Source organism: Pristiophorus japonicus, chromosome 5 (assembly GCF_044704955.1).
Source record: "Pristiophorus japonicus isolate sPriJap1 chromosome 5, sPriJap1.hap1, whole genome shotgun sequence".
NCBI lineage: Eukaryota > Metazoa > Chordata > Chondrichthyes > Pristiophoridae > Pristiophorus > Pristiophorus japonicus.
The window spans coordinates 238,113,170-238,140,296 of NC_091981.1; the positions used below are offsets into that span (position 1 = coordinate 238,113,170).

Sequence of the window (27,127 nt, forward strand, 5' to 3'; positions counted from 1 at the left end):
ACTTCAAAAGCCTGCTTGGTGTAGTCCCCCTCCCCTATCCGGAATTTCTTGTCTAATGTAATTGTGGGGCCAGTGGTTTAAGGAGAATGGCTATCACCACCATCTCAGGGCCACTTGGGGTTGCCAATAAATGCAGCCTTATCCCAGATGCACCCAGCCCGAGAATGAGTAAACTTTAAAAAAATTGATAATTCCTAAAAAAAAAAATGCCAGCAAAGATGTTTCAAAGATGCTGAGACCCCTCCTTCTTCCCCACACCCCCCCCCCCCCCCCACTCCCGAAGAAAAAACATGAATTAAGGTATTTGGACACATATGGCAATTGTATAACAACAACTTATATTTATATAGCCCCTTTAACGTAGTAAAATGTCCCAAGGCGCTTCACAGAGCGTTGTCGAACAAAATTTGACACCAAGCCGCAATAGGGGATATTGGGGTAAATGACCAAAAGCTTGGTCAAAGAAGTAGGTTTTAAAGAGCATCTTAAAGGAGGAAAGAGAGGTAGAGGCGGAGAGTTTTAGGGAAGGAATTCCAGAGCTTGTGGCCTAGGCAGCTGAAAGTACGACCACCAATGGTGGAATGATTTAAAATCAGAAATGCTGAAGAGGCCAGAATTGGGAGAGTGCAGATATCTGAGTTGTAGGGCTGGAGGAGATGAGATAGGGAGGGGTGAGGCCATGGAGGGATTTGCAAACAAAGATGAGAATTTTACAATAGTATAGGTAACTTTAATAGTGTTACTTTCAAATATGTAATTTTTTATTATTGCTGTTATGTTGGAAAATGTAATTTGAGCCTTGACAAACTTAATTGAGGAAAGGTGGGTGAAGAAGATTTGAAAAAGTATTTTGATTTGATTGGTACATCTTGCTAGTTCACCTTCCTTTTGCTAAGACATTTGTATTTGAATGAATCTTCATTAAATGTTCCTGTCTATTAGCCGTGGACGAAATTTCAATTGAGGTGGGGTAAATGTTGATGAGCCAATAGCTTTAAGTGTGCATACAAATTTGCATTATACAGCTGTGATACCAGAGTATGGTGATTGTGCAGTGTACGTTAAATACTTTAAAAATATATTATTAGCGACTTTCTTATGGTGTTGCTCACAGTGAATCAGAGGATATGCTAGTTTATAACAATGAAAGCTGTTATGTCACAGACTGCAGCATCAGGGTCACTGATGCACTGTAACTGAATGACTTGGGATTCTGGCATCTTTGCCAGTGTTTTGGAGATCCAGTTGTATAATTCTGAATTTTTCTGTGAAAATCATAAATGCGCCCTTGATTATTATGGGCTAAGTTTCCTAGCCATTGACTGTAATTGGGCAAAATGTATCCATATTTTCTTCAACTCAGTATTTATGTTTCATCCCTTTGTTTTTTACAAGTCGCAATACACAAGAAAACTGCTGGTATTAATTAACAAATTATCTGGGCTTTGGTAGCAGTTGTGTGGAAAATACTGGACTTTGCTGGCATTGGGGAGTGAGTGTGTGTTGTAGTGCTTCAGAGGGAGCACTGGGACGGGATCTGCGGTTTGGTTTGCTGGAGGATCTCTGAGATATGGCAGTTTTTTGGGGTGGGGGAAATCCTAAGGTTTGGCAGCATTGGGTGGTGAGGCCAAGTTTCAAGAAATTGGGGGAGTGAGCATGGGAGGTTGGGCGGTGCAAGCCCTGGGTTGTGTCAGAATTAGGGAAAGATCCTGGGTGAATGACAGCCCAGGTGGGGAGTGGAACATTGTGGTAGGTAGCAGAGTCTGTCAATACTGCGGGGGTGGAGTGTCTCTGGGTGTGGCACTTCAATGAATTGTCTGTAGTGCTTGGTGGGCAGGGGGCTGGGCGGGGTTAGGGGGACGGCCTTTGGGCTCTGGAAACACTAGGAGGGCTGTTTTTTTTTAACTCCCTTACCTGGTGTCTTCAGGCAATGGTTGGGCCCACAGCCTGTTTAGAGATGATGGCGATTGTCTCTGTAGCAAGTTACAAGAAAGTGCCAGAGATTGTCCAAATATTGCTCTCTGCTCTGGGTTTCTCACCCAGTTACTGCCGCCCGTCACAGTGAAATGTCGCATCCTCCGCACAGTGCTTCCTCACTTACCGCAGCTCTGATAGGGACATGAGCAGGATTAGAGCCTGCATCCACTCTAGGTGTATGGCACCAGAGTAGCTTTGTGCCATACAGCCCAGGAACACATCTTTTTATTTGAACACAAGTTTTCACCCATGGAAAAGGCCTTACTACTTCAAACAAAACCATGTTTTTAAAGTAATATTCTTTTTTTTTTTCAGATGCAGAGGGAAATGGTTTACACAAAAGAGGCCCCTCCTTCCTTTCGCCACCATGGTCCTCTTCCCCATGGACCACCAAGCTCGCCACCAATAACCCAATCAATGCCACCTTCTCCATCCAGAATCCCGTATAATGGAGGGAGAACCATACCTATGCCAGGCAGTGCCACCGTCCCTAGGGACAGACTGTCCAGTATGCCACCATCAAGATCCATATCCCCAAGTCCGAGTGCCATCTTGGAGAGAAGAGATGTGAAGCCGGATGAGGACTTGAGCAGTAAAAATATTGCCCTCTTCAGAAATGAAGGTCTGTACGCTGATCCTTACATGTATCATGATGGACGAATGAGTATTGCTTCATCCAGCACTGGGATTCCTGGGGATGTACCAGACCATATCCTGTACCACCGTCCTTCATTGAGGTCTGGCAATGTATACCCCAACACCAGTGTGCAGACTGAAATGATGGAACAGTCATTATACAGAATAAAGCCCAGAAAATATTCTGATGGTTATATACCAGCTGTTGGCTCCAAAACACCACCACCTTCTCCGCAGAAGATAAGTGACATGCGCCTAATAGATATTCATGGACCGAGTACTCACATGGGTCATCCCGCTCAACTTGACAGATCCTCTTCTGTACGTAACAGGAAGGATTCTGGGCCGCCTATGGTTGTGGAAACGGCAATAATCAAGTCACGCAGTGCTGCTTCCTCACCTTCCATTTCTGAAGTAGTCCTGTTTTCAGCTGACAAACAAATGTCGGGATACAGTGGCGCACCTGGAACACCTAATGACCCGGAAACCAGGTAAGGGGAACTGAAGTGATTGGAAATGGAGAGGAACCGTTCAAGAAGATGACTGCTTTGTATAAGTTTTAGCTCAATTGTCAAATAGATTGAACTAAAGATCCCCATTCAGTTCATTGCCCTTTAGTGAAACTAAGTCCTGATAAATTTGTTATACTTTGCTAAACTATTTACACTGGATCAGAATTTTGTACTTAAAATAACCATCGTGACAGCTTGAAAGCACAATCCACAGCACCTCATTTTTCTTCGTGAGCAAAGATAATGGAATTTGGTAGGAAAGTTCATGGAAATGGTAGGAAAGGTCATGGAATCTTTATTCAAAATGTAATCGAAAAACATCTAGAAATCGAGAATATAATAAAGAATAGTCAACACAGATTTCAAAAGGGATGGTTCCGCTTGACCAACCTTATTGAATTTAGAAGTAACAGAAAAAGTAGAAAAGGGTAATGTAGTAGATGTAATATACTTGGTACCACACAGTAGACTCATGACTAAAGCCAGAGCTTGTGGAGTAGCAGAATGGAGGAGCAAGTAGCAGAATGGATAGTGAGCTGGCTACAAAACCGGAAACAGAGAATAGAGGTTAAAGATAGTTACTCAGACTGGCGGAAGGTAGGAAGTGATGTTCCACAGGATAGCTGGTGGGACCACTGTATTTCACAATTTACAGAAATGATTTGGACTCGGGAATCAGAAGTACAATTTCAAAATTTGAGAATGACACCAAATTAAGAGGAATAGTCGATACTGAGAAAGACTGCAATAAAATACAAGAAGACATGATTAAACTTGCAGAATGGGCGTTTAAATGCCAAGTGAATTTCAATACAGATAAGCGTGAGGCAGTATATTTTGGTAAGAAGAATAAGGAGGCCACATATTCCTTGGAAAATGTTGATTCTAAATTGGGTAGAGGAGCAAAGAGATCTCGGGATGCAGATTGACAACTCGTTAAAAGTAGTATTGCAGGTTAACTATGCCATTTAAAAAAAAATGTAAATAAAGCACTAGGGTTCATTTCGAGAGGAACAGATTTGAAAAGCAGGAAAGTTATATAAAAGTTGTATAGAACCTTGGTTAGATCACACTTGAAGTCCTTCATTGTGGATCATGTGGCTGATGCCGCTTTCCATTCTGTGCCATCTCTATGATCCCCACCAGGTTTTTTAGCAGCAGCATTGCACCTTCATCTCCAAGATCAGAAGAAGTGAATCAGTGCCAAGAATCTTTACCCAAAACACACTGTGCAACAAAGCTCTTTCAGGTGTATAATTACTTTTAAAGTGAGAACTCTGGATGCTTCCCATGTTGATGTGGATGGGCTGGTTGGTTTGTAGATTTGCTTTAACCACTTTAAATGGACAAAAATGCCGAGTAAACATTTGTAGTAAGTTTTTTTTTCCTCATGAAATGTTGTTTAATTTAGGTCTTCCTCACTCTGTTTGTCTCCTTAGCGTCTTAGTGTATCGTGGTATGGGGAGTGAAAATGATCTATTCACTGACTTCTACCAATAGTGCTCCTGTGAATCGATTGAACCATGTTTAAAAAAAACCATGGTAACTCTTTAATAGGTTACTATCTCTCTCTATTCATCAGCACCATCACCATGTCGAGAACTGTAGCTGCAAGCCTGCACCTTGATACTCCCCGCTCCAATGCATTGGAGAACCAATGCAATGTGCTATCAAGGTGCCATTTAAAACTTCCCAAGTGATTAAGTTAACAGGCAAAGCCAGCCCTGTCCAGCATAGCTATTCTGGATCAGTTAAGAGTATGACTGGGAGTGATCCTCCAGAGTTCTGTTTCACCGAGCATCCACTTATGGGTGGATTTTGTTTTTTAATTTCCTCAAATTTGCAGTCCAACGCAATAGATTTGTATCTTCACAATGTTTGTTTGTTTTGCTATAATGGAGAAAGATCGACATTCTGTTCCTGTTTGTTTTCCTCTCACCCTAGCATTCTGACACCACCCTCCTCCAAACTAAGTCACAAATGAAAGGAAGGAGACTGTATCAATGCATGACTGAAGCAGTTTTATTTAGATAAGGTGGGACACCTGATGAATAAGATACCTAAAATAGTAGCTTTGAGGTACAGTGCACCATTGTCATAACAATACCTCAAGATTCAGCACGTCTATTTAATTGGGATAGAAAAACACATGTATTTGTCCTCACTGAGTTCAGTCAGTGAAGCATTTTTGTTAACACATAAGAAAGTAACTTTGTACTTACAGTAGATGAAGAGAGGGCTGAAGTGCCATATATCAAATTTACAGATTTTTCTTCTCACTGTTTTCTGTAATTGTATTGTTCCAAATGGCTCCAGAAACTAAACTCTTGGGACAAACCTAACACACAGCTGGCTGTAGCTTGAGTGTTTAAAACTCAATGTACAGGTTCATAAAAACGTAAATTTCTAACTCCATTATTGCGAGAGTCTGTTTGTTGAAAGAAATAATAATGATGGCTAGTTTCAAGTGTGCACAAAAATGCCTCGGGAGATTAATAACTATTCTCATAAGTGTTCACCAAAGAAGCCCATTTAACAGCCTATTAATCATAAAACTACGACAGTCTAGCCAATGTAAATGTTTTACCAAAGATATTTCAATTACTTATTGTCATTTGTGTGCTACAACGTACTCCATTTGAAATTCCATAACTGCATCTTTAAAAGTAAAGATACTGGAAAATAGAAACATAGAAACTAGGTGCAGGAGTAGGTCATTCGGCCCTTCGAGCCTGCACCACCATTCAATAAGATCATGGCTGATCATTCACCTCAGTACCTCTTTCCTGCTTTCTCTCCATACCCCTTGATCCCTTTAGCCATAAGGGCCACATCTAACTCCCTCTTGAATATATCCAATGAACTGGCATCAACAACTCTCTGCGGTAGGGAATTCCACAGGTTAATCTGTTGTATACTTCAGAAGCGAGTGAGTTATAAAATATAAAGCAATATAAATGATGAGCTAGTGTCTTAATAGGATTTTATTTTGGCAATGCTTCAAGTTTTCTTGTTAATCATGCTTGAATTTGACTTGGGTGGTCAAATAGAGCATTGCATTATTGTTCAATTCAATTGTTAAATTGTTTAAGCAGTACAGTAACTACTGGATTTGATGAGCTGCTAGCTTTAGTGGGCCAGATCTCAGTAGGTTTTTTCAATGGCTGGATCAGTGAATTTATCCCGTGCATAGCTGAGTTATACAAACCAAGGTGGTCTCACATCGATCCAATCGCTGGTCTTGGCTGAGTTAACTGGTTTCAGTTAGGACAGTGATCGGATTGGCCTCTGGATTAGGGAGGGCAAAAGGTCAACCAGGGTTTCTACTTCAGATAACTATCCCATGACCCTGCTGTAAGTGTGGATGTCAGTTGAGGACATGATCAGGATCGATTGTCATGCTCCCTGCAGTCGAATAGCCCATTGACTCCTCACTGGCAAGGTTCACACACACATGATGACCAGTTGGGCAGGGTACCAGTGAATGCCTGGTGCTGGTGAATGCCTTCAGGAGAGGCGAGGGGAGGAAAAACTGGTTGTGTAAATATGAAAAATCTCTCTCTCTTTCTCCACAAATTAATGTGTCATTGTGTTCTCTTCCGGTCATGTCCATGATTACATTATTCTCAAATTTTGCTTCCTATTTTTATCCTCTTGTAAGAGCAATAACTTGCATCTTGCCCAGTGGTCCATTCCACATACATGAGCCTGAACCATTTGACTGTAGATGACACCAAAGCTGAGTAGGATCCTATCCACACATGCACACTTGCCAGCAGGAATCATTGGACAGCAATCGAGCAGAAAACCTATTTGATTTCCCCTCCACCTCACCTCCCTTTCTTTCTTCAACAAACATGGAATACGAAGTCCAATGGTAGTGCCATTGCCATGGCCCAAGTAAGGTAATTTAGCACAGACCAGGGTTACAAACATGGGAATTCCTTTGTCTGCACACTGCATGGTGGCTGAGATTCTCTTGATAGTTAACTGGGTAACTATTACATGTTATTGCCATTGGGGGTGATAGCGCCAGTATAGTTCAGCAAGATGGGGGGGGTGGGGGGGGGGGTGAAGGAAGTGACGCTCAGGAGATCCTGCTGCCTTGATTCAAACGTTGCCGTTAAAGGACTGTGGCCAAGCTTTGCAGCAGTAATCAGGTCGAGCAGTTGACCATTAATGAGACCAACTGGCTGAGTTACATCGGCTTTTAATTTGTGGGGGTGAGTTTCCGCAAGGGGTTCTCCTGCTCATCTGCCGTAACTTCAACGGAAGGACCACAAAAACCCCGGAATAAGGAGTGAACGGTGTTTATGCTGTTTGCCCCGTGTTTCCGTGGCGCTCTTGTCGACGTTATCATATGAATTAGGAACAGGAGTGAGTAGGCCATCTAGCCCCTCGAACCTGCTCCGCCACTCAACAAGATCATGGCTGATCTGGCCGTGGACTCAGCTCCACTTACCCGCCCACTCCCCATAACCCTTAATTCCCTTATTGGTTAAAAATCTATCTATCTGTGATTTGAATGCATTCAATGAGCTAGCCTCAACTACTTCCCTGGGCAGAGAATTCCACAGATTCACAACCCTCTGGGAGAAGAAATTCCTTCTCAACTCGGTTTTAAATTGGCTTCCCCATATTTTGAGGCTGTGCCCCCTCGTTCTAGTCTCCCCGACCAGTGGAAACAATCTCTCTGCCTCTATCTTGTCTATCCCTTTCATTATTTTAAATGTTTCTATAAGATCACCCCTCATCCTTCTGAACTCCAACGAGTAAAGACCCAGTCTATTCAATCTATCATCATAAGGTAACCCCCTCATCTCCAGAATCAGCCTAGTGAATCGTCTCTGTACCCCCTCCAAAGCTAGTATATCCTTCCTTAAGTAAGGTGACCAGAACTGCACACTGTACTCCAGGTGTGGCCTCACCAATACCCTGTACAGTTGCAGCAGGACCTCTCTGCTTTTGTACTCCATCCTTCTCGCAATGAAGGCCAACATTCATTCGCCTTCCTGATTACCTGCTGCACCTGCAAACTAACTTTTTGGGATTCATGCACAAGGACCCCCAGGTCCCTCTGCACCACAGCATGTTGTAATTTCTCCCCATTCAAATAATATACCCTTTTACTGTTTTTTTTTCTCAAGGTGGATGACCTCATATTTTCCGACATTGTATTCCATCCGCCAAATCTTCGCCCATTCGCTTAACCTATCTAAATCACTTTGCAGCATCTCTGTGTCCTCTACACAACCCACTTTCTCACTAATCTTAGTGTCATCTGCAAATTTTGTTACACTACACTCTGTCCCCTCTTCCAGGTCATTTATGTATATTGTAAACAGTTGTGGTCCCAGCACCGATCTCTGTGGCATACCACTAACCACCGATTACCAACCCGAAAAGGACCCATTTATCCTGACTCTCTGCTTTCTGTTAGCCAGCCAATTCTCGATTCATGCTAATACATTTCCTCTGACTCCGCATACCTTTATCTTCTGCAGTAACCTTTTGTGTGGCACCTTATCGAATGCCTTTTTGAAATCTAAATACACCACATCCATCGGTACACCTCTATCCACCATGCTCGTTATATCCTCAAAGAATTGCAGTAAACGAGATAAACATGATTTCCCCTTCATGAATCCGTCTGCTTGATTGCAGTATTCCTATCTAGATGTCCCGCTATTTCTTCCTTAATGATAGCTTCAAGCATTTTCCCCACTACAGATGTTAAACTAGCCGGCCTATAGTTGCCTGCCTTTTGTTTGCCCCCTTTTTTTAAACAGACGTTACATCGGACAAGTGGGTGAACTGCAGTGGAAATTTACCCCCTCCCCCACCCCAAGAAGCTAAAATAGGCATGCTCGGCATTTTTAAGTCATACCTCCTACTAGGCAACTGTGGGGCAGCACAGGTGATAGTTATAAAGTAGTCCATTGCGCCAAACTATCCTACAGTCCTGCCTAAAGAGAGATGCATGGAGGAGGCAGTTATGCAAAATTAGCTTTTTTTTTTCCATTTAAAGGGCAACATTTTCCTTGCCTTTGGTAAATTTGGATTTCCTCTTTTTATGGCTTTGAGCTCCTCCATATACTCTTAACGTTTTCTATTCGTCACACAACATGACATGAAAATGATCTGAGATGTTTTGAGCTTTGCTGACAGAATGAATGTCAGTACTGTGAATCATGGGAGAGAGTCCATATTCCATACACTTATTTGGTTTGCATTTATCTTCAATATGCTGACAACCCATAATAATAATGATACCAACAAGATTGTTCAGTTGATTAACTTTTACTTCACCCAGAAGTTAGCAGAGCAGTGAGACACACCTCAGTCAGAGCCAGACAGGCTTTCAGTCCTGTACATTAAAATCATAGTTGCATTAAAGTGATGGGTGTGCCTTGCTTCTCAAGTTGCATTTTATTTTGCGACTTACTTTCCTTTTTAGTCTAATTTTTTTGAAGAGACTTGAACATAAATATCCCCTTAAAGTAAAAATGTTTAATCATGTATTGGAGAACTTGAATAGACCGTCCTGACCAGTTTCGACTTTTTTGTACAATGGTCAGTCTGGTGCTATGGGTTAAAAATACGGGTTCATCGTTGCCAATTGCATGCTATTTTGTGTGACTAATGTTATAATTCAGACACAAGGGCCTCGATATTAACCCCCCTCCTCCCCCCCCCCCCCACACCCAATGTACCGCGAGACAGGGTCGGGTTAAAGCATCAAATGCGCGAAACGCAACCATAACCCGCTGTGAATGTGCACGTTGCTGTTTGTGGCGTCAGACTGTCCGCCGTCGAGAGGTAGGGCACTTCATTAGCATATATAAAATGCACTTGGGAGCCCGATATATAGAATTTACTGCTGCTACGCAGGTTTCCCAGGGGTCAGGAAATCCGGCAGTGAAAGGGAGTCGGGAGCTGCCGACTCCATAAGATAAGCCTTTTACAGCATTCCTTGTGCTTCCTCGGCCCCTCAAGGAAGCCTTCTGCATTTCCTCTGCCGATCGTGGCATTTCTTTCCCCAATCACAATCTCCCCCCCCCCCCCCCGACCCTCCCGCTCCAGCCCAAATGTTCTATCTTTGACCCCCGCCGCAATGTCCGACCTTGCGCCCCCTCCCCCCCCCCCCCCCCCCCCCCGCCATGATATCCTCTCCTCCCCCTCCCCCCAACCGTGATGCCTGACATCCTCCCGACACACCCCCATCGATTGTTGAGGACCATCCCCGGATCCCTGGATGCAACCTCTTGTTGCTGGTTTTCCCTCCCAGCTACAACCCAGGCTGTCCATTTGGACATTTGCCAGGCATGAAACAGATCTAAAAAATGATAATGAGGTCCTGCCATTCAGTTCGGCCTTCCCGAAAATATCAGGGTCAAACAGTGTGGAAACAGTGCTTTGTGAAACTGCTGAGAGTTACCCTTCAAATTCTAAGCTGTAGATTAGTAGGTTACATAAGAACATAAGAAATAGGAGCAGGAGTAGGCCATTTGGCCCCTCGAGCCTGCTCCACCATTTAATAAGATCATGACTGATCTGATCATGGACTCGGCTCCACTTCCCTGCCCGCTCCCCGTAACTCTTTATTCCCTGGTCGCTCAAAAATCTTCCTTAAATATATTCAATAACCCAGTCTCCACAGCTCTCTGGGGCAGAAAATTCCATAGATTTACAACCCTCAGAGAAGAAATTTCTCCTCACCTCAGTTTTAAATGGGCGACCCCTTATTCTGAGTCAATGTCCCCTAGTTTTACTTCCCCTATGAGTGGAAATATCCTCTGCATCCACCTTGTCAAGCCCCCTCATAATTTTATATGTTTCGATAAGATCACCTCTCATTCTTCTGAACTCCAATGAGTAGAGGCCCAACCTACTCAACCTATCTTCATAAGTCAACCCCCTCATCTCCGGACTCAACCTAGTGAACCTTCTCTGAACAGCCTCCAATGCAAGTATATCCTTCCTTAAATATGGAGACCAAAACTGTACGCAGTACTTCAACTGTGGCCTCACCAATACTCTGTACAGTTGTAGCAGGACAGGTTCTGCAAGTCTGATTGATTGTTTTGCATTAAGAAAGCATTGGTCCTTGGTTAATAGATAAAAGTGACTGGTTAGCAATTTTCAGTTTGTTTTTATTGACGTTTTGCTTTTCAACCACTTGAAATGATGATTGCCGACAAGCCCCCTGATATGAGAAAGTATGTTTATGCTTTCCTATTCCATAACATTTATTACAATAACTGCCAGGAAAGTCTCTGGCTTTGTCCATTATATTTGAGCCTCACGCTAAATCAGCTATTTTCTCCATCTCTCAAAGGCATTAAAATAACTTCCCAAAGTTAAATTAAATCTTGTGCAGCAGAAGGGCACAAAATTCTATTTAAAGCAGTAGAACCCATCAGACCAATGTTCCACAGGTGGGCTATTTTCATATGATTGGATTTCCCTGGACTAGGGTTGATTTATGGGGATTATTTCAGAGGTATGAAAGGCCTATTACTTGCAAGTTGTGATTGGATTTTTCTTACAAGTGACCTAACTCCTTCAGTCTATCTGCCATTAGAATGATATTCAATCCTTTTTGCAATTTGCATTTTTTTTTCATATATAAATATTTTTAGATTTATATATTATTTGGACATACTGCTCAATTTGTTTCCCCTTACTATTGCCATGCATGTGTACAATGTCTTGCACAATCTACTGTTACCTCGCGTGTTTTTGCCAATTTTTGTTGCGAAAATATTTTGCGGAATGAACAGACTGCTGTGAGCATACTGTGAGCAGTATGAGTTGCTTCTTTCAGTGAAGCTGCAAACTGTCAGTTTTTTTTATTACCTAGTTAGATTTATAGAGCTGTATTGGCTCCAAATGCTAAATACCCTGCTAGCACCATCACCACTGGGACTGCAAGGAGAAGGCCCATTATCTCCACCTCAAGGCAACTGGAGATGGACAGTAAATGTGGCCTGGTCAGTGTTACTGATATCATAAGAACAGGTATAAAAAATCTGAAGTTAATGGGTTTTACACCTCAGGCTATGATAGTGTCCTGAATGTTGCATGCTAAAATATGATCTATTATTTACACTGGAATTGGCTTAAAGTACAGTTGCACAAGATAAATTCCGATATGTTGTGCAACGAGAGTGTGAGGTTGTAATGAGTTCCATTCTGAACTTCGATTTGTTTCCTCAGGGTGTTTGTGAGACAGGACAATATGTATGAATATAAAGGGGCTGCAGGAGGGGGTCAAAACTAAAAATCGTGGTTTAAAAACTAGTATTAAAACACTCTACCTAAACGCACGCAGCATTCGAAATAAAGTAAATGAGTTGATGGCACAAATCATTATAAATGGGTATGATTTGGTGGCCATTACAGAAACGTGGTTGCAGGGTGGCCAAGACTGGGAATTAAACATATTGGGGTATCTGACAATTCGGAAGGACAGACAAGAAGGGAAAGGAGGTGGGGTAGCTCTGTTAATAAAGGATGATATCAAGGCAGTTGTGAGAGATGATATTGGCTCTAATGAACAAAATGTTGAATCATTGTGGGTGGAGATTAGAGATAGTAAGGGGAAAAAGTCACTGATGGGCGTAGTTTATAGGCCCCCAAATAATAACTTCACGGTGGGGCGGACAATAATCAAGGGAATAATGGAGGCATGTGAAAAAGGAACGGCAGCAATCATGGGGGATTTTAATCTACATATCGATTGGTCAAATCAAATCGCACGGGGTAGCCTGGAGGAGGAATTCATAGAATGCATACGGGACTGTTTCTTAGAACAGTATGTTACAGAACCTACAAGGGAGCAAGCCATCTTAGATCTGGTCCTGTGTAATGAGACAGGAATAATAAACAATCTCCTAGTAAAAGATCCTCTCGGAATGAGTGATCACAGTATGGTTGAATTTGTAATACAGATTGAAGGTGAGGAAGTAGTGTCTCAAACGAGCGTACTATGCTTAAACAAAGGGGACTACAGTGGGATGAGGGCAGAGTTGGCTAAAGTAGACTGGGAATACAGACTAAACGGTGGCACAATTGAGGAACAGTGGAGGACTTTTAAGGAGCTCTTTCATAGTGCTCAACAAAAATATATTCCAGTGAAAAAGAAGGGCAGCAAGAGAAGGGATAACCAGCCGTGGATAACCAAGGAAATAAAGGAGAGTATCAAATTAAAAACCAATGCATATAAGGTGGCCAAGGTTAGTGGGAAACTAGAAGATTGGGAAAATTTGACAGCAAAGAATGACTAAGAAAGCAATAAAGAAAGGAAAGATAGATTATGAAAGTAAACTTGCGCAAAGCATAAAAACAGATAGTAAAAGCTTTTACCGATATATAAAACGGAAGAGAGTGACTAAAGTAAATGTTGGTCCCTTAGAAGTCCTTTAGGGGATTTAATAATGGGAAATGTGGAAATGACTGAGACCTTAAACAATTATTTTGCTTCGGTCTTCACAGTGGAAGACACAAAAACCATGCCAAAAATTGCTGGTCACGGGAATGTGGGAAGGGAGGACCTTGAGACAATCACTATCACTAGGGAGGTAGTGCTGGACAGGCTAATGGATCTCAAGGTAGACAAGTCCCCCTGGTCCTGATGAAATGCATCCCAGGGTATTAAAAGAGATGGCGGAAGTTATAGCAGATGCATTCGTTATAATCTACCAAAATTCTCTCGACTCTGGGGAGGTACCAGCGGATTGAAAAGCAGCTAATGTAACGCCTCTGTTTAAAAAAGGGGGCAGACAAAAGGCAGGTAACTAGAGGTCGGTTAGTTCATTTACTGCAATTCTTTGAGGATATAAGGAGCATGGTGGATAAAGGTGTACCGATGGATGTGGTGTATTTAGATTTCCAAAAGGCATTCGATAAGGTGCCACACAAAAGGTTACTGCAGAAGATAAAGGCACGCGGAGTCAGTGGAAATGTATTAGCGTGGATAGAGAATTGGCTGGCTAAGAGAAAGCAGAGAGTCGGGATAAATGGGTCCTTTTCGGGTTGGAAATCGGTGGTTAGTGGTGTGCCACAGGGATCGGTGCTGGGACCACAATTGTTTACAATATACATAGATGACCTGGAAGAGGGGACAGAGTGTAGTGTAACAAAATTTGCAGATGACACAAAGATTAATGGGAAAGCGGGTTGTGTAGAGGACACAGAGATGCTGCAAAGGGATTTAGATAGGTTAAGCGAATGGGCTAAGGTTTGGCAGATGGAATACAATGTCGGAAAATGTGAGGTCATCCACCTTGGGGGAAAAAAACAGTAAAAGGGAATATTATTTGAATGGGGAGAAATTACAACATGCTGTGGTGCAGAGGGACCTGGGGGTCCTTGTGCATGAATCCCAAAAAGTTAGTTTGCAGGTGCAGCAGGTAATCAGGAAGGCGAATGGAATGTTGGCCTTCATTGCGAGAGGGATGGAGTACAAAAGCAAGGAGGTCCTGCTGCAACTGTGCAGGGTATTGGTGAGGCCGCACCTGGACTACTGCGTGCAGTTTTGGTCACCTTACTTAAGGAAGGATATACTAGCTTTGGAGGGGGTACAGAGACGATTCACTAGGCTGATTCCAGAGATGAGGGGGCTACCTTATGATGATAGATTGAGTAGACTGGGTCTTTACTCGTTGGAGTTGAGAAGGATGAGGTGTGATCTTATAAAAACATTCAAAATAATGAAAGGGATAGACAAGATAGAGGCAGAGAGGTTGTTTCCACTGGTCGGGGAGACTAGAACTAGGGGGCACAGCCTCAAAATACGGGGGAGACAATTTAAAACCGAGCTGAGAAGGAATTTCTTCTCCCAGAGGGTTGTGAATCTGTGGAATTCTCTGCCCAAGGAAGCAGTTGAGGCTAGCTCATTGAATGTATTCAAATCACAGATAGATAGATTTTTAACCAATAAGGGAATTAAGGGTTATGGGGAGCGGGCGGGTAAGTGGAGCTGAGTCCACGGCCAGATCAGCCATGATCTTTTTGAATGGCGGAGCAGGCTCAAGGGGCTAGATGGCCTACTCCTGTTCCTAATTCTTTTGTTCTTAATACAGTCTGACTTTAATGGGGTATTTATTCCAAATCGCCATTCGTACTCGACTGAATTATGGCTCTTTTTATTTAGGGAGAGAATGAAGGCAATGGAGAAGCAGATCGCTAGTCTAACGGGCCTGGTTCAGTCTGCACTGTTCAAAGGGGGCAGTAGTGCTAAAGAAGTTCCTGGGTAAGAGAAAAAGAAAAGTTCTCCAGCTCAGAGTATCTATGTAATGTGATTTGAGCTACTTTAAGAATCATGACAAATAATTGTATTTTGATTAGAAAATGGAAATTTGACATGTTTAATTTGTTTTTGTCATCTATTTCAGTGAGAAGACAAAAGCCACATTGCACAGCAGCACGTCTGAGGCACGAGGTACTTTTTCTTCATCCCCCAATTCATGGCCCAATTAAAGCTCTGTTGTTTTCTAAAGCTTTCATAATGTCTGCATTTGTTGTTCAGTGAGAATAAAATGCCATTGCCATGCATTCCCACCTTTCGCACCCAAGAGAACATGGACAGGTCAAAGTTTGAGATTAACAGTAATTTTAATTCAGGGGATACACATGATGTTTTGAGATTGGTTCATATTCAACAGTCTCCTCTTCTAAACTACAGAACACGAAGACATGCTTTAATGTTTCATTCGAAGGGCAGCAACTCTGACATTGTAGTAATCCATCAGTAATATACTAAAATGTTAGACTTGATTATGTGCTCAAGTCCTGAAGTGGTGCTGAACCACAAACTACTGACTTTGAGGCTAGAGTGCCACCAACTGAACAAATTTGACATTAATCACATACCTCCATAACATGCACGCTCAACCTTGCCGGTTGGATTGTACGCTTCCTATTGGCAGCAGATAATTTGGAAAAATAGATCCAACCACTTAACAAAAAATGCACACCCACACATTTAAAAAAAAAAATCAAAAACCAACCTAAGCACCTCTGCAGCACTGCCAATCCGCACTGCCAATCCTAGATGAGGGCCAAGTTGGAAGGTAGCAGAATATTTTTTGTGATATTGGCATTGTGTGTATACAGATATTTTTGCACACTCTACGTGAATCTCTTTGTTTTATGATTTTTATTTAAACATCAGTTTTTATTGAAGTGCCTCGGAATCCGATCTGGACAAAGTTTAGATTGTTCCCATGTCATCCGAATCAGCCCAAGTATAGCTGTATGATTGCTCGCCCCTGCCTGACACTGCAGCTCAATTCTTATGCTTGCAGATGGCAGTAACTGAAAATTTATAAAATTCGGCTACGTGTATTTGTCTCTTGATTGCCCCTTTTCTGGCTTGGGATGAAAGCATAGCTGCTTTTATTCCAGAACTGACATTAGTTCAAAATAAGTGTGCACTTGGCAGCTTGTTTTGATTTATTTAAAATATGAGCTCTGAACTATTTCTAGATTTGATTGCTGCTGAGTCTCTGATACTCTTTTTAAAACATTCAGAAATGGTCTACTTCTCGCCAGTTACCAAAGTGCACTAATATTACATATACACTTGTGCACTTCAATTTTCCTGTTCAGGCTCGTGCAGTGATATGTATTGTTTCGCTGTTCTTTTTGTGTAGTCAATCATATAAAAGAATATAAGACAACCAGTATTTATTTGGATCAATCAGGCAATGGGGAAGAGAGTGGTAAAAGTATCCCGTTACAGAAGTAGGATTATGCAGTGTTTTGCGGCAAGGCTTTCCACGAGGTAGGTCGTGCCTGACCAATATTTACAGATTCCTTTGAACTGTGCCCTGTACTAACTCCAAGTCATTAATGTATATCAAAAACAGTAGTGGTCCTCGTATTGAACCTTGGGGAACACCATTGTATACCTCCATTGTATACGGCCATTCACCACAACTGTTTTCTATCCATTAGCCAATTTTGTATCCATACTGCTCCTGCCTCTTTTATTCCATGGGCTTCAATATTACAAGTGTTACATGTGGTGCTTCATCAATCTTCTTTTGAAAGTCCATATACACAACATCAACTGCACCCTCTCTGTTACCTCTTCAAAAAATTCAGCCAAGTTAGTCAAACACGATTTGCCCTTACAAATCTGTGCTGGCTTTCCTTAATTAATCCACACTTGTCCATTTGGTAGTTAATTTTCCCCTGGGTTATTGATTTTAAAGCTTGCCCACCACCAACCTTAAACTGACTGGCCTATAATTGGCAGGTTTATCCTGCTCCCCTTTTTTGAACAAGGTTGTAACATTTGCAATCCTCCAGTCCTTTGGCATAACCCTGTATCTAAGAGGGATTGTGGCGAGCACCTGTGCAATTTCTACCCTTATTATCCTCAGCAACCTAGGATTCATTCCATCCGGACCAGGTGTCTTACCTACTTTAAGTACCGCCGCTATGTATTTTTGTCTCATCCAGTATCCCGGAAACCTCCTCATTTACTATGGCTTTGGCAAAGTCCTCTTCCTTGGTAAACACCGATGCAAAGTACTCATTTAGTACCTCAGTTATGCCTTCTGCCTCCACTAATGGATCTCCATTTTGCTCCCCAATCGGCCCCAGCACTTCTCTAACAAGCTTTTTATTGCTAATATGCTTATAGAAGACCTTTAGATTCCCTTTTATGTTAGATACCAATCTATTCTCATACTGTCTCTTTGCCCTTTTTTCAATTGCCCTCTTAGCTTTTTAGGTATGAAGTGAATGAAGTGATCATTTATATAGAATACCTTTTAATATTCAGCCTGATTCTCCCTTTTATTATTAAGCTGACACCTGTCATACACCTCATTTTTTCTGCTGCACCCTACTCTCTAATTCCTTCGTCGTCCAGGGAGTTCTTGCTTTGGTATCCCTCCCTTTTCCCCTTGTGGGAATGCACCAGATTGTACCCGAGCCATCTCCTCTTTAAAGGCCCCCCATTACTCCATTCCATTTTGCCTGCCAGTCTTTGATCCAATTTACCTGGGCCAGATCCCTCCTCAATTCGATGAAATTAGCCCTCCTCCAGTTAAGTATTTTTATTCTAGCTTGCTGCTTGTCCTTCTCCATAACTAATCTAAACCTTATAATACTATGATCACTATTCCCGAGGTGCTCCCCGTCTGTGACGATCTCCACTTGACCCACTTCATTCCCCAGGACCAGATCCAGCAATGTCTCCTTCCTCGTTGGGCAGCAGACATACTGATTAAGAAAATTCTCCTGAAAGCACTTCAGAAATTCCTCTCCTTCTCTGTCCTTGATACAATCACTACCCCATTCAATATTGGGGTAGTTAAAGTCTCCCATTATCATTACTCTATCGTTATTGCACCTCAGTAATTTATTTGCAAATCTGCTCCTCTGTCTCCTTCCATGTGGCCTATAAAATACACCAAATAACGTAATAGCTCCTTTATTGTTTCTTGCCTCCAACCAAATAGATTCTGTCTTTGACCCCTCAAGAACCTTCTCTTTCCAGCACTGTAATATTTTCCTTCATCAAAACTCTCCTCCTTTTTTTCCTTCCCTATCTTTCCTGAACACCTTATACCCAGGAATATTAACCATCCAAAATCCTAGTTTTGAGCCTGGTCTCAGTTATCGCCACAACATTGTATTCCCATGTGGCTATTTGCGCCTGCAGCTCACCACATTATTAACCGTGCTTCATGCATTTATATACATGCACTCCAAACCTAACAATGGGTGTTTTGAATGATTTTTGCCATCATGTGACCAGGTCAGATTTAATCTTAGCAGTTCATAGAAACATAGAAAATAGGTGCAGGAGTAGGCCATTCGGCCCTTCTAGCCTGCACCGCCATTCAATGAGTTCATGGCTGAACATGCAACTTCAGTACCCCATTCCTGCTTTCTCACCATACCCCTTGATTCCTCTAGTAGCAAGGACTTCATCTAACTCCTTTTTGAATATATTTAGTGAATTGGCCTCAACAACTTTCTGTGGTAGAGAATTCCACAGGTTCACCACTCTCTGGGTGAAGAAATTCCTCCTCATCTCGGTCCTAAATGGCTTCCCCCTTATCCTCAGACTGTGTCCCCTGGTTCTGGACTTCCCCAACATTGGGAACATTCTTCCTGCATCTAACCTGTCTAACCCCGTCAGAATTTTAAACGTTTCTATGAGGTCCCCTCTCATTCTTCTGAACTCCAGTGAATACAAGCCCAGTTGATCCAGTCTTTCTTGATAGTCAGTCCCGCCATCAGTCTGGTGAACCTTCGCTGCACTCCCTCAATAGCAAGAATGTCCTTCCTCAGGTTAGGAGACCAAAACTGTACACAATACTCCAGGTGTGGCCTCACCAAGGCCCTGTACAATTGTAGCAACACCTCCCTGCCCCTGTACTCAAATCCCCTCACTATGAAGGCCAACATGCTATTTGCTTTCTTAACCGCCTGCTGTACCTGCATGCCAACCTTCAATGACTGATGTACCATGACACCCAGGTCTCTTTGCACCTCCCCTTTTCCTAATCTGTCACCATTCAGATAATAGTCTGTCTCTCTGTTTTTACCACCAAAGTGGATAACCTCACATTTATCCACATTATACTTCATCTGCCATGCATTTGCCCACTCACCTAACCTATCCAAGTTGCTCTGCAGCCTCATAGCATCCTCTTCGCAGCTCACACTGCCACCCAACTTAGTGTCATCCGCAAATTTGGAGATACTACATTTAATCCCCTCGTCTAAATCATTAATGTACAGTGTAAACAGCTGGGGCCCCAGCACAGAACCTTGCGGTACCCCACTAGTCACTGCCTGCCATTCTGAAAAGTCCCCATTTACTCCTACTCTTTGCTTCCTGTCTGACAACCAGTTCTCAATCCATGTCAGCACACTACCCCCAATCCCATGTGTTTTAACTTTGCACATTAATCTCTTGTGTGGGACCTTGTCGAAAGCCTTCTGAAAGTCCAAATATACCACATCAACTGGTTCTCCCTTGTCCACTCTACTGGAAACATCCTCTAAACTCCTGCTGTAATTGCAACATTTCCAGTTCCCACTTCAGCCTTTCTTGTAGATTTCTGAATTAGATTGCACGATTTACTAAAAACATTATGGACACTTTTGAGCTGTGGGCTCCTGCTCATCAAGGACTGGACTAGGCCAAATTGATTTTGCTTAGGAATCTTAGCAGCCATTAGAGAGAGGCAACTCATTCCATCTGTCTGGGTTAATTTGAAATACATGTCCCAGAGGTGAATACCATCAAGTAATCTGTGATTGAAGAGTATTTGCAATCCTGTTTGAAGTAGAATATCCATATTAAAACATACATAAAATGGGAAAAGATTTAATGATCATTTTAGTTGGTTCCAAAATCAGACATGGTTAAAGCTTGTAAATCTTAGAAAGCTGCACAAATTATTTCCCAGTCTTGGAAGATGCATAAATTTTTTTTAATGTTGCATGCAGAATGCATAAAATTATTTCAGAAATTTGATATTTTAAACTGATTTCCATTTTTAAGAACATTAGAACATAAGAAATAGGAGCAGGAGTAGGCCATACAGCCCCTCGAGCCTGCTCCGCCATTCAATAAGATCATGGCTGATCTGATCATGGACTCGGCTCCACTTCCTCGCCCGCTCCCCATAACCCCTTATCTCCTTATTGTTTAAGAAACTGTCTATTTCTGTCTTAAATTTATTTAATGTCCCAGCTTCCACAGCTCTCTGAGGCAGCAAGTTCCACAGATTTACAAACCTCAGAAGAAATTTCTCCTCATCTCAGTTTTAAATGGGCAGCCCCTTATTCTAAGATCATGCCCTCTAGTTCTAGTCTTCCCCATCAGTGGAAACATCCTCTGTGCATCCAACTTGTCAAGCCCCCTCATAATCTTATACGTTTCTATAAGATCACCTCTCATTCTTCTGAATTCCAATTGTAGAGGCCCAACCTAATCAACCTTTCCTCATAAGTCAATCCCCTCATCTCCGGAATCAACCTTGGGAACCTTCCCTGAACTGTCTCCAAGCAAGTATATCCTTTCATAAATATGGTAACCAAAACTGCATGCAGTATTCCAGGTGTGGCCTCACCAATACCCTGTATAACTGTAGCAGACTTCCCTGCTTTTATATTCCATCCCCTTTGCAATAAAGGCCAAGATTCCATTGGCCTTCCTGATCACTTGCTTTACCTGCATACTATCCTTTTGTGTTTCATGCACAAGTACCTCCAGGTCCCGCTGTACTGCGGCACTTTGCAATCTTTCTCCATTCAAATAATAGCTTGCTCTTTGATTTTTTTTCTGCCAAAGTGCATGACCTCACACTTTCCAACATTATACTCCATCTGCCAAATATTTGCCCACTCACTTAGCCTGTCTGTCCTTTTGCAGGTTTTTTGTGTCCTCCTCACACATTGCTTTTCCTCCCATCTTTGAATCGTCAGCAAACTTGGCTATGTTCCACTCAGTCCCTTCTTTCAAGTCGTTAATATAGATTGTAAATAGTTGGGGTTCCAGCACTGATCCCTGCAGCACCCTACTGGTTACTGATTGCCAACCAGAGAATTAACCATTAACCCGACTCTCTGTTTTCTGTTCGTTAGCCAATCCTCTATCCATCTTACCCCCAACCCCGTGAACTTTTATCTTATGCAGTAACCTTTTATGTGGCACCTTGTCAAATGCCTTCTGGAAGTCCAAATACACCACATCCACTGGTTCCCCTTTATCCACCCTGTTCATTATATCCTCAAAGAACTCCAGCAAATTTGTCAAACATGACTTCCCCTTCATAAATCCATGCTCTGCCTGACTGAATTTTGCTTTTCCAAATATCCTGCTACTGCTTCTTTAATAATGGACTCCAACATTTTCCCAACCACAAATGTTAGGCTAACTGGTCTGTAGTTTCCTGCTTTTTGTCTGCCTCCTTTTTTAAATAGGGGCATTACATTTGCAGTTTTCCAATCTGCTGGGACCTCCCCAGAATGCAGGGAATTTTGGTAAATTAGAACCAATGCATCCACAATTCCTGCCGCTACTTCTCAAGACCCTAGAATGCAAGCCATCAGGTCCAGGGGATTTATCTGCCTTTAGTCCCATTATCTTACTAAGTACCACCTCCTTAGTGATTGTGATTGTGTTAAGTACCTCCCCCCCCCCCCCCACCACCATAGCCCCTTGCCTATCCACTGTTGGGATATTTTTAGTACAAGACATCTGCAAATGCAACATTTACTCTCTAATTATTTGAATTGGTGGGTGTAGATCCATTCACAGTATAAAATAATGCCATCTTCTAATGGTACCATTCATTATTAAATGCCACACTTGAATTGCTCAATTACTGCTGAATTATGGTTTGTTACTGTCTGCATTAATGACTGTTGTGATTTAAAGGGATTCTTGCACACTGGTCATGCAGATTGTGCTTGGTTAGTGATAAATCGGAACCTTTCATGCACCCGTTACAGCTACATTCTTGCAGACAGCCACACCATCTCTTTTATCAATCACATTTGCATTTATTGCAACCATATTTAGGTCTCCCCTGAAAAGGGTTCTTTATTTTGTTATTCCAGCTAATGAGGTCATTTTCCCCTGCAGGTGTAACAAGTACAACAGTACTGAAGAGCTCTGCGATTATCTTAGAGTCTTCAGGTGTTGTTGTCCAACCTTCTGCCTCGTGTCAGCAGCAAATTCAAAACAATGTGTTTGATTTACGGAGGAATATTCTTGACCTGCGCATGCAGCTTCAGCAGTTGAGACAGTCACAGGTATCTGTTTATATTTCTGTCCAGATAAATGTTACCATGCCACAGTGTCTAAAGTTTTTGGTTTTTTAGGTGTAGTGCTATATTAAGTGGTTGCAATGAAATTTATTTTATTCGTTCATGAGATGTGGGCATCGCTGGCCAGGCCAGCATTTATTGCCTAAGCCTAATTTTTGAACACTAAATCTGTTTAAGGTTCTCTATCCTGTGTTCAATTTGGATGTTAAAAGTAGCATTTACTATTAAATTGTGCCATATGATACAGTGGCAAGCTGGTTGATTATGTCCCTTCCTATTTTTTGCAGTGCAATCCATATTTATGCTGCACATATTTCTGAAGCATCTCATTGTACAGTATTACTTCACTTTGGAGGGCTGGCTGTGCTTCTAGATGCAAATTGAGACACTGTCTTGAGGAAAGATGTTGTTCGGAGAAACATTTCAGTCTCTGTCTCCTTTGGGTAGAGGATGCATGTTCAAAAATTAAGCTTTTGGGTCAGGGTGAGATCATAAGGAATAACCAGAAACCAGCAGACAAGTGGTTATAACTGATCTTGTACAAGGAAGGTGAAGGCGAAGGCAAGAGGATTTTATACTCAGCTCATTTTTACTTGTGAATGATATTGGTGGACACAGCCGGAATACATGTGTATGAGTGGCTGTAGTCTCTCGGGGCACTAGGCTTTGGGTAAGGAGTTAGCTCGGGTATTTAGTGACATGCTACCTACATTTCTAGAAGAAACTATTCAATTAGACATCAACTGTGGGGTCCAGAGCTTTCTCCTTAAACTGCTAATGGGTCATGAGATAAAGAGCCAGCAGTGCTAGGCTGTAGAGTGGGAGGTGCTCATGTAGAGCATGAAACCACCATAGACCTATTGTGCCGAATAGCCTGTTTCTGTGCTGTAAAATTCGATGCAAAATCTGTGGTTTCAGCATTATTTAGTTGCAGTGGCCCATGGTTGCTGTTATTGGAGTATTGTTGTTGGTGTCTGCCAGTTTGTTTTCGATATAGCCTAGATTAATTTTGGTATGCCCTGTTACACAGCACGTTCACCCCTGGAGAGGTTCTCTTGGTCAAGCTCTATGTAACATGTGTGACTGTTGAACAGACTGTGTGGAAAAATTGAGACTCTGAGGGTCAATGCACACCAGGAAAAAAATAATTTGGCAACTGTGAAACATCACCAAATTCATGATTTAGGCAACCAGTCGGCTGATGTTATTCTGTATAATGTATTTCTATGTTTATGTGTTGTGCTTCCATTTAATTGCCTATGTCATGTATGCAACCTTCATACAACTGTAACCTTCATGTAACTGTAACCTGCATGCAACCACACTGTACACTGTATATATGTCCTGGAAATGCACACCCTGACCACAGGGGTTGAACTTGAGGGAGACACTCCTCACCTGGTCATCCAGGTATTTAAAGGGAAGTCCCACGCAGGGTCATTACTTCTTGGTCCTGGAAATAAAGGAAGGTCACGTAGTGACCGTGTCTGCAGTACATGCCTCGTGTGATTCAGTAGTAGGGTGCAGGGACACCACATTTGGCGACGAGAAACAGGAATCACCGAACCACGAAGATGACCACCAGTAGCACAGAGGAATGTTACTGTGTGGGTGAGGACTGGGATGACTTCGTTGAGAGACTCCAGCAGAGCTTCATCACGAAGGACTGGCTGGGAGCGGCAGCGGCTGATAAGCGGAGGGCGCATCTACTGACCAGCTGTGGCCCAAAGACGTATGCGCTGATGAAAGACCTGCTCGCACCCGAGAAGCCGGCGGAAAAGTCCTTTGGAGAGCTCAGCCAGCTGATCAGTGAGCATCTCAAACCGGCGCGTAATGTACACATGGCCCGGCACCGGTTCTACACACACCGGCGTCGGGAGGGACAAAACATCTCAGACTTCGTTGCGGACCTGCGGCGCTTGGCCAGTCTCTAAGTTCACAGACGCCTGCAGGGGGGAGATGTTTAGGGATTTCTTCATTGAGGGCATTAGTCATGCCGGGATTTTCAGGAAGCTCATAGAGACCAAAGACTTTAGAAAGGGCGGTGTTAATAGCTCAGACCTTCATGGCAGGGGAAGAGGAGACCAAGCAGCTCTGGTTCCAATGTGGCGATGGACCAGGAAGTTAACATTGTGAACGTGACTCAAGACCCCGCAGGCAGGCAAGGGCAGTTCTAAACCGACCAGGCAGCAACAGACTCTAGGGTGGGCCCGCAACAGGGACAATGGAAAGGGGATCAGCAATTCACGCCATCGCGAGGAACAATGCTTCCCATGATGGGACCATTGACACTCACCATCAGAGTGCTTAGAAACAACCAAAGGGACAATCAGAGAGGAATGCCTGGTCACAGTCCTTTTGTTAACAACAATCTTGGCTCATGCTGGAGATGCGGGGTTGACATACTGCGAGAAGCTGCAGGTTCCAGCAATTTATCTGTAGGAATTGCAACATCAGTGGACACTTGGCCAGAATGTGCAGAAAGGCTGTAGCGAGGCTAATCTACGAGACAGAGGAACCAGACGAGGGGTCTGCAATGCAGAATGATGCTTGGGGCAAAGCCATTCATGCTGAAGTTCAGCGGGTTCATGTGGCTGACGTCCACAGCTCATATACCAAAATGCCACTCATGACGATGAAAGTTTTATTGAATGGCATCCCGGTGCACATGGAGCTGGACACAGGAGCCAGCCAGTCCCTTATGAGCGCCCAACAATTTGAGAGACTATGGCCACACAGAGCTAGCAGGCCCAAACTGGAACGCATTGACACGTAGCTACGGATGTACACCAAAGAGATCATCCCAGTGCTAGGCAGTGCAAACTTGGTGACAACACATAATGGATCAGAGAACCGGCTGCCACTCTGGATTGTCCCGGAAATGACCCCGCATTTTTAGGGAGGAGCTGGCTAGCCGAGATGAACTGGAAATGGGGGGATGTGCACGCCATTTCATCTGTGGAGTAAAGCTCATGCTCACAGGTCCTACATAAATTCGGGGCACTGTTTCAACCCAGTGTCGGGACTTTCAAGGGCTCCAAAGTAGTGATACGCATCACCCCGGACGCCAGACCAGTGCACCACAAAGCCAGAGCGGTGCCGTATGTGATGAGTGAGAAAATTGAAAGTGAATTGGACAGGCTGCTCAGAGAGGGCATAATTTCGGCCGTTGAATTCAGTGACTGGGCAAGCCCCATCATTCCTGTTCTCAAAGTGGATGGCTAGGTCAGGATTTGTGTGACTACAAGGCCACCATCAACCGAGTGACACTGCAGGACCAATACCCGCTTCGGAGAGCGGAGGACCTTTTTGCCATGCTAGCAGGTGGCAAGCTGTTCACCAAGTTGGACCTCATTTCGGCCTACATGACTCAGGAACTGGCTGAAGAATCCAAGCTTCTGATCACCATCACAACGCGCAAGGGGCTATTTATCTACAACAGGTGTCCATTTGGCATTCGTTCAGCGGCCGCTATCTTTCAGAGGAACATGGAAAGCTTGCTTAAATCCATTCCTGGAACAATCGTATTCCAAAACGACACCCTAATAATGGGTCGAGACACCGAGGAACACCTCCAAAACCTGGAGGAGGTGCTACGCTGACTGGACCGGGTAGGCTTGCGGTTGAAAAAGCCCAAGTGTGTGTTTTTGGCCCCAGAGGTCGAGTTTTTGGGCAGGGGGTTTGCCGCAGACGGGATCCAGCCCACTGAAGCTAAAACGGAGGCGATCCGCCGGGCGCCCAGACCCGGCAACACATCGGAGTTGCGATCATTCCTGGGACCTTTGAACTATTTCGGGAACTTTCTGCCGATCTTAAGCACATTGTTGGAGCTGTTACACGTGCTCTTGCATAAAGGTTGTGAATGGTTTTGGTGGACGGTCAAGAATGGGCTTTCAATAGGGCGTGGAACCTGCTTTGCTCTAACAAGTTGTTGACCTTGTACGACCCCTGTAAAAAACTGGTTTTAACGTGTGATGTTTCATCCTCTGGGGTTGGGTGCGTGTTGCAGCAGAATAATGATGACTGCCGACTCCAACCGGTGGCTTATGCCTCCAGGTTGCTCTCCCAGGCAGAGCGTGGATACGGCATGGTTGAAAAGGAAGCACTCGCTTGTGTTTACAGGGTGAAAAAGATGCACCGGTACCTTTTCGGTAGGCGGTTCAAGCTAGTAACGGACCACAAGCCGTTAA

General features: G+C 43.2%; 1 protein-coding gene across 14 annotated transcripts in view; it reads left to right on the forward strand.

The window, feature by feature from the left end:
- The window catches only part of LOC139264638 (sickle tail protein), an 801,407-nt gene that overhangs the window by 697,686 nt on the left and 76,594 nt on the right, over window positions 1-27,127 (forward strand). For 13 of the 14 annotated variants that reach the window (XM_070881417.1, XM_070881420.1, XM_070881418.1 and 10 more), the window contains 4 exons: window positions 2,293-3,104; window positions 15,283-15,381; window positions 15,524-15,570; window positions 22,753-22,922. In XM_070881417.1, coding sequence (XP_070737518.1) covers window positions 2,293-3,104; window positions 15,283-15,381; window positions 15,524-15,570; window positions 22,753-22,922 — 1,128 coding nt within the window. The remainder of the gene's footprint in view (window positions 1-2,292; window positions 3,105-15,282; window positions 15,382-15,523; window positions 15,571-22,752; window positions 22,923-27,127) is intronic. The other variant, XM_070881423.1, reaches the window with a different exon arrangement.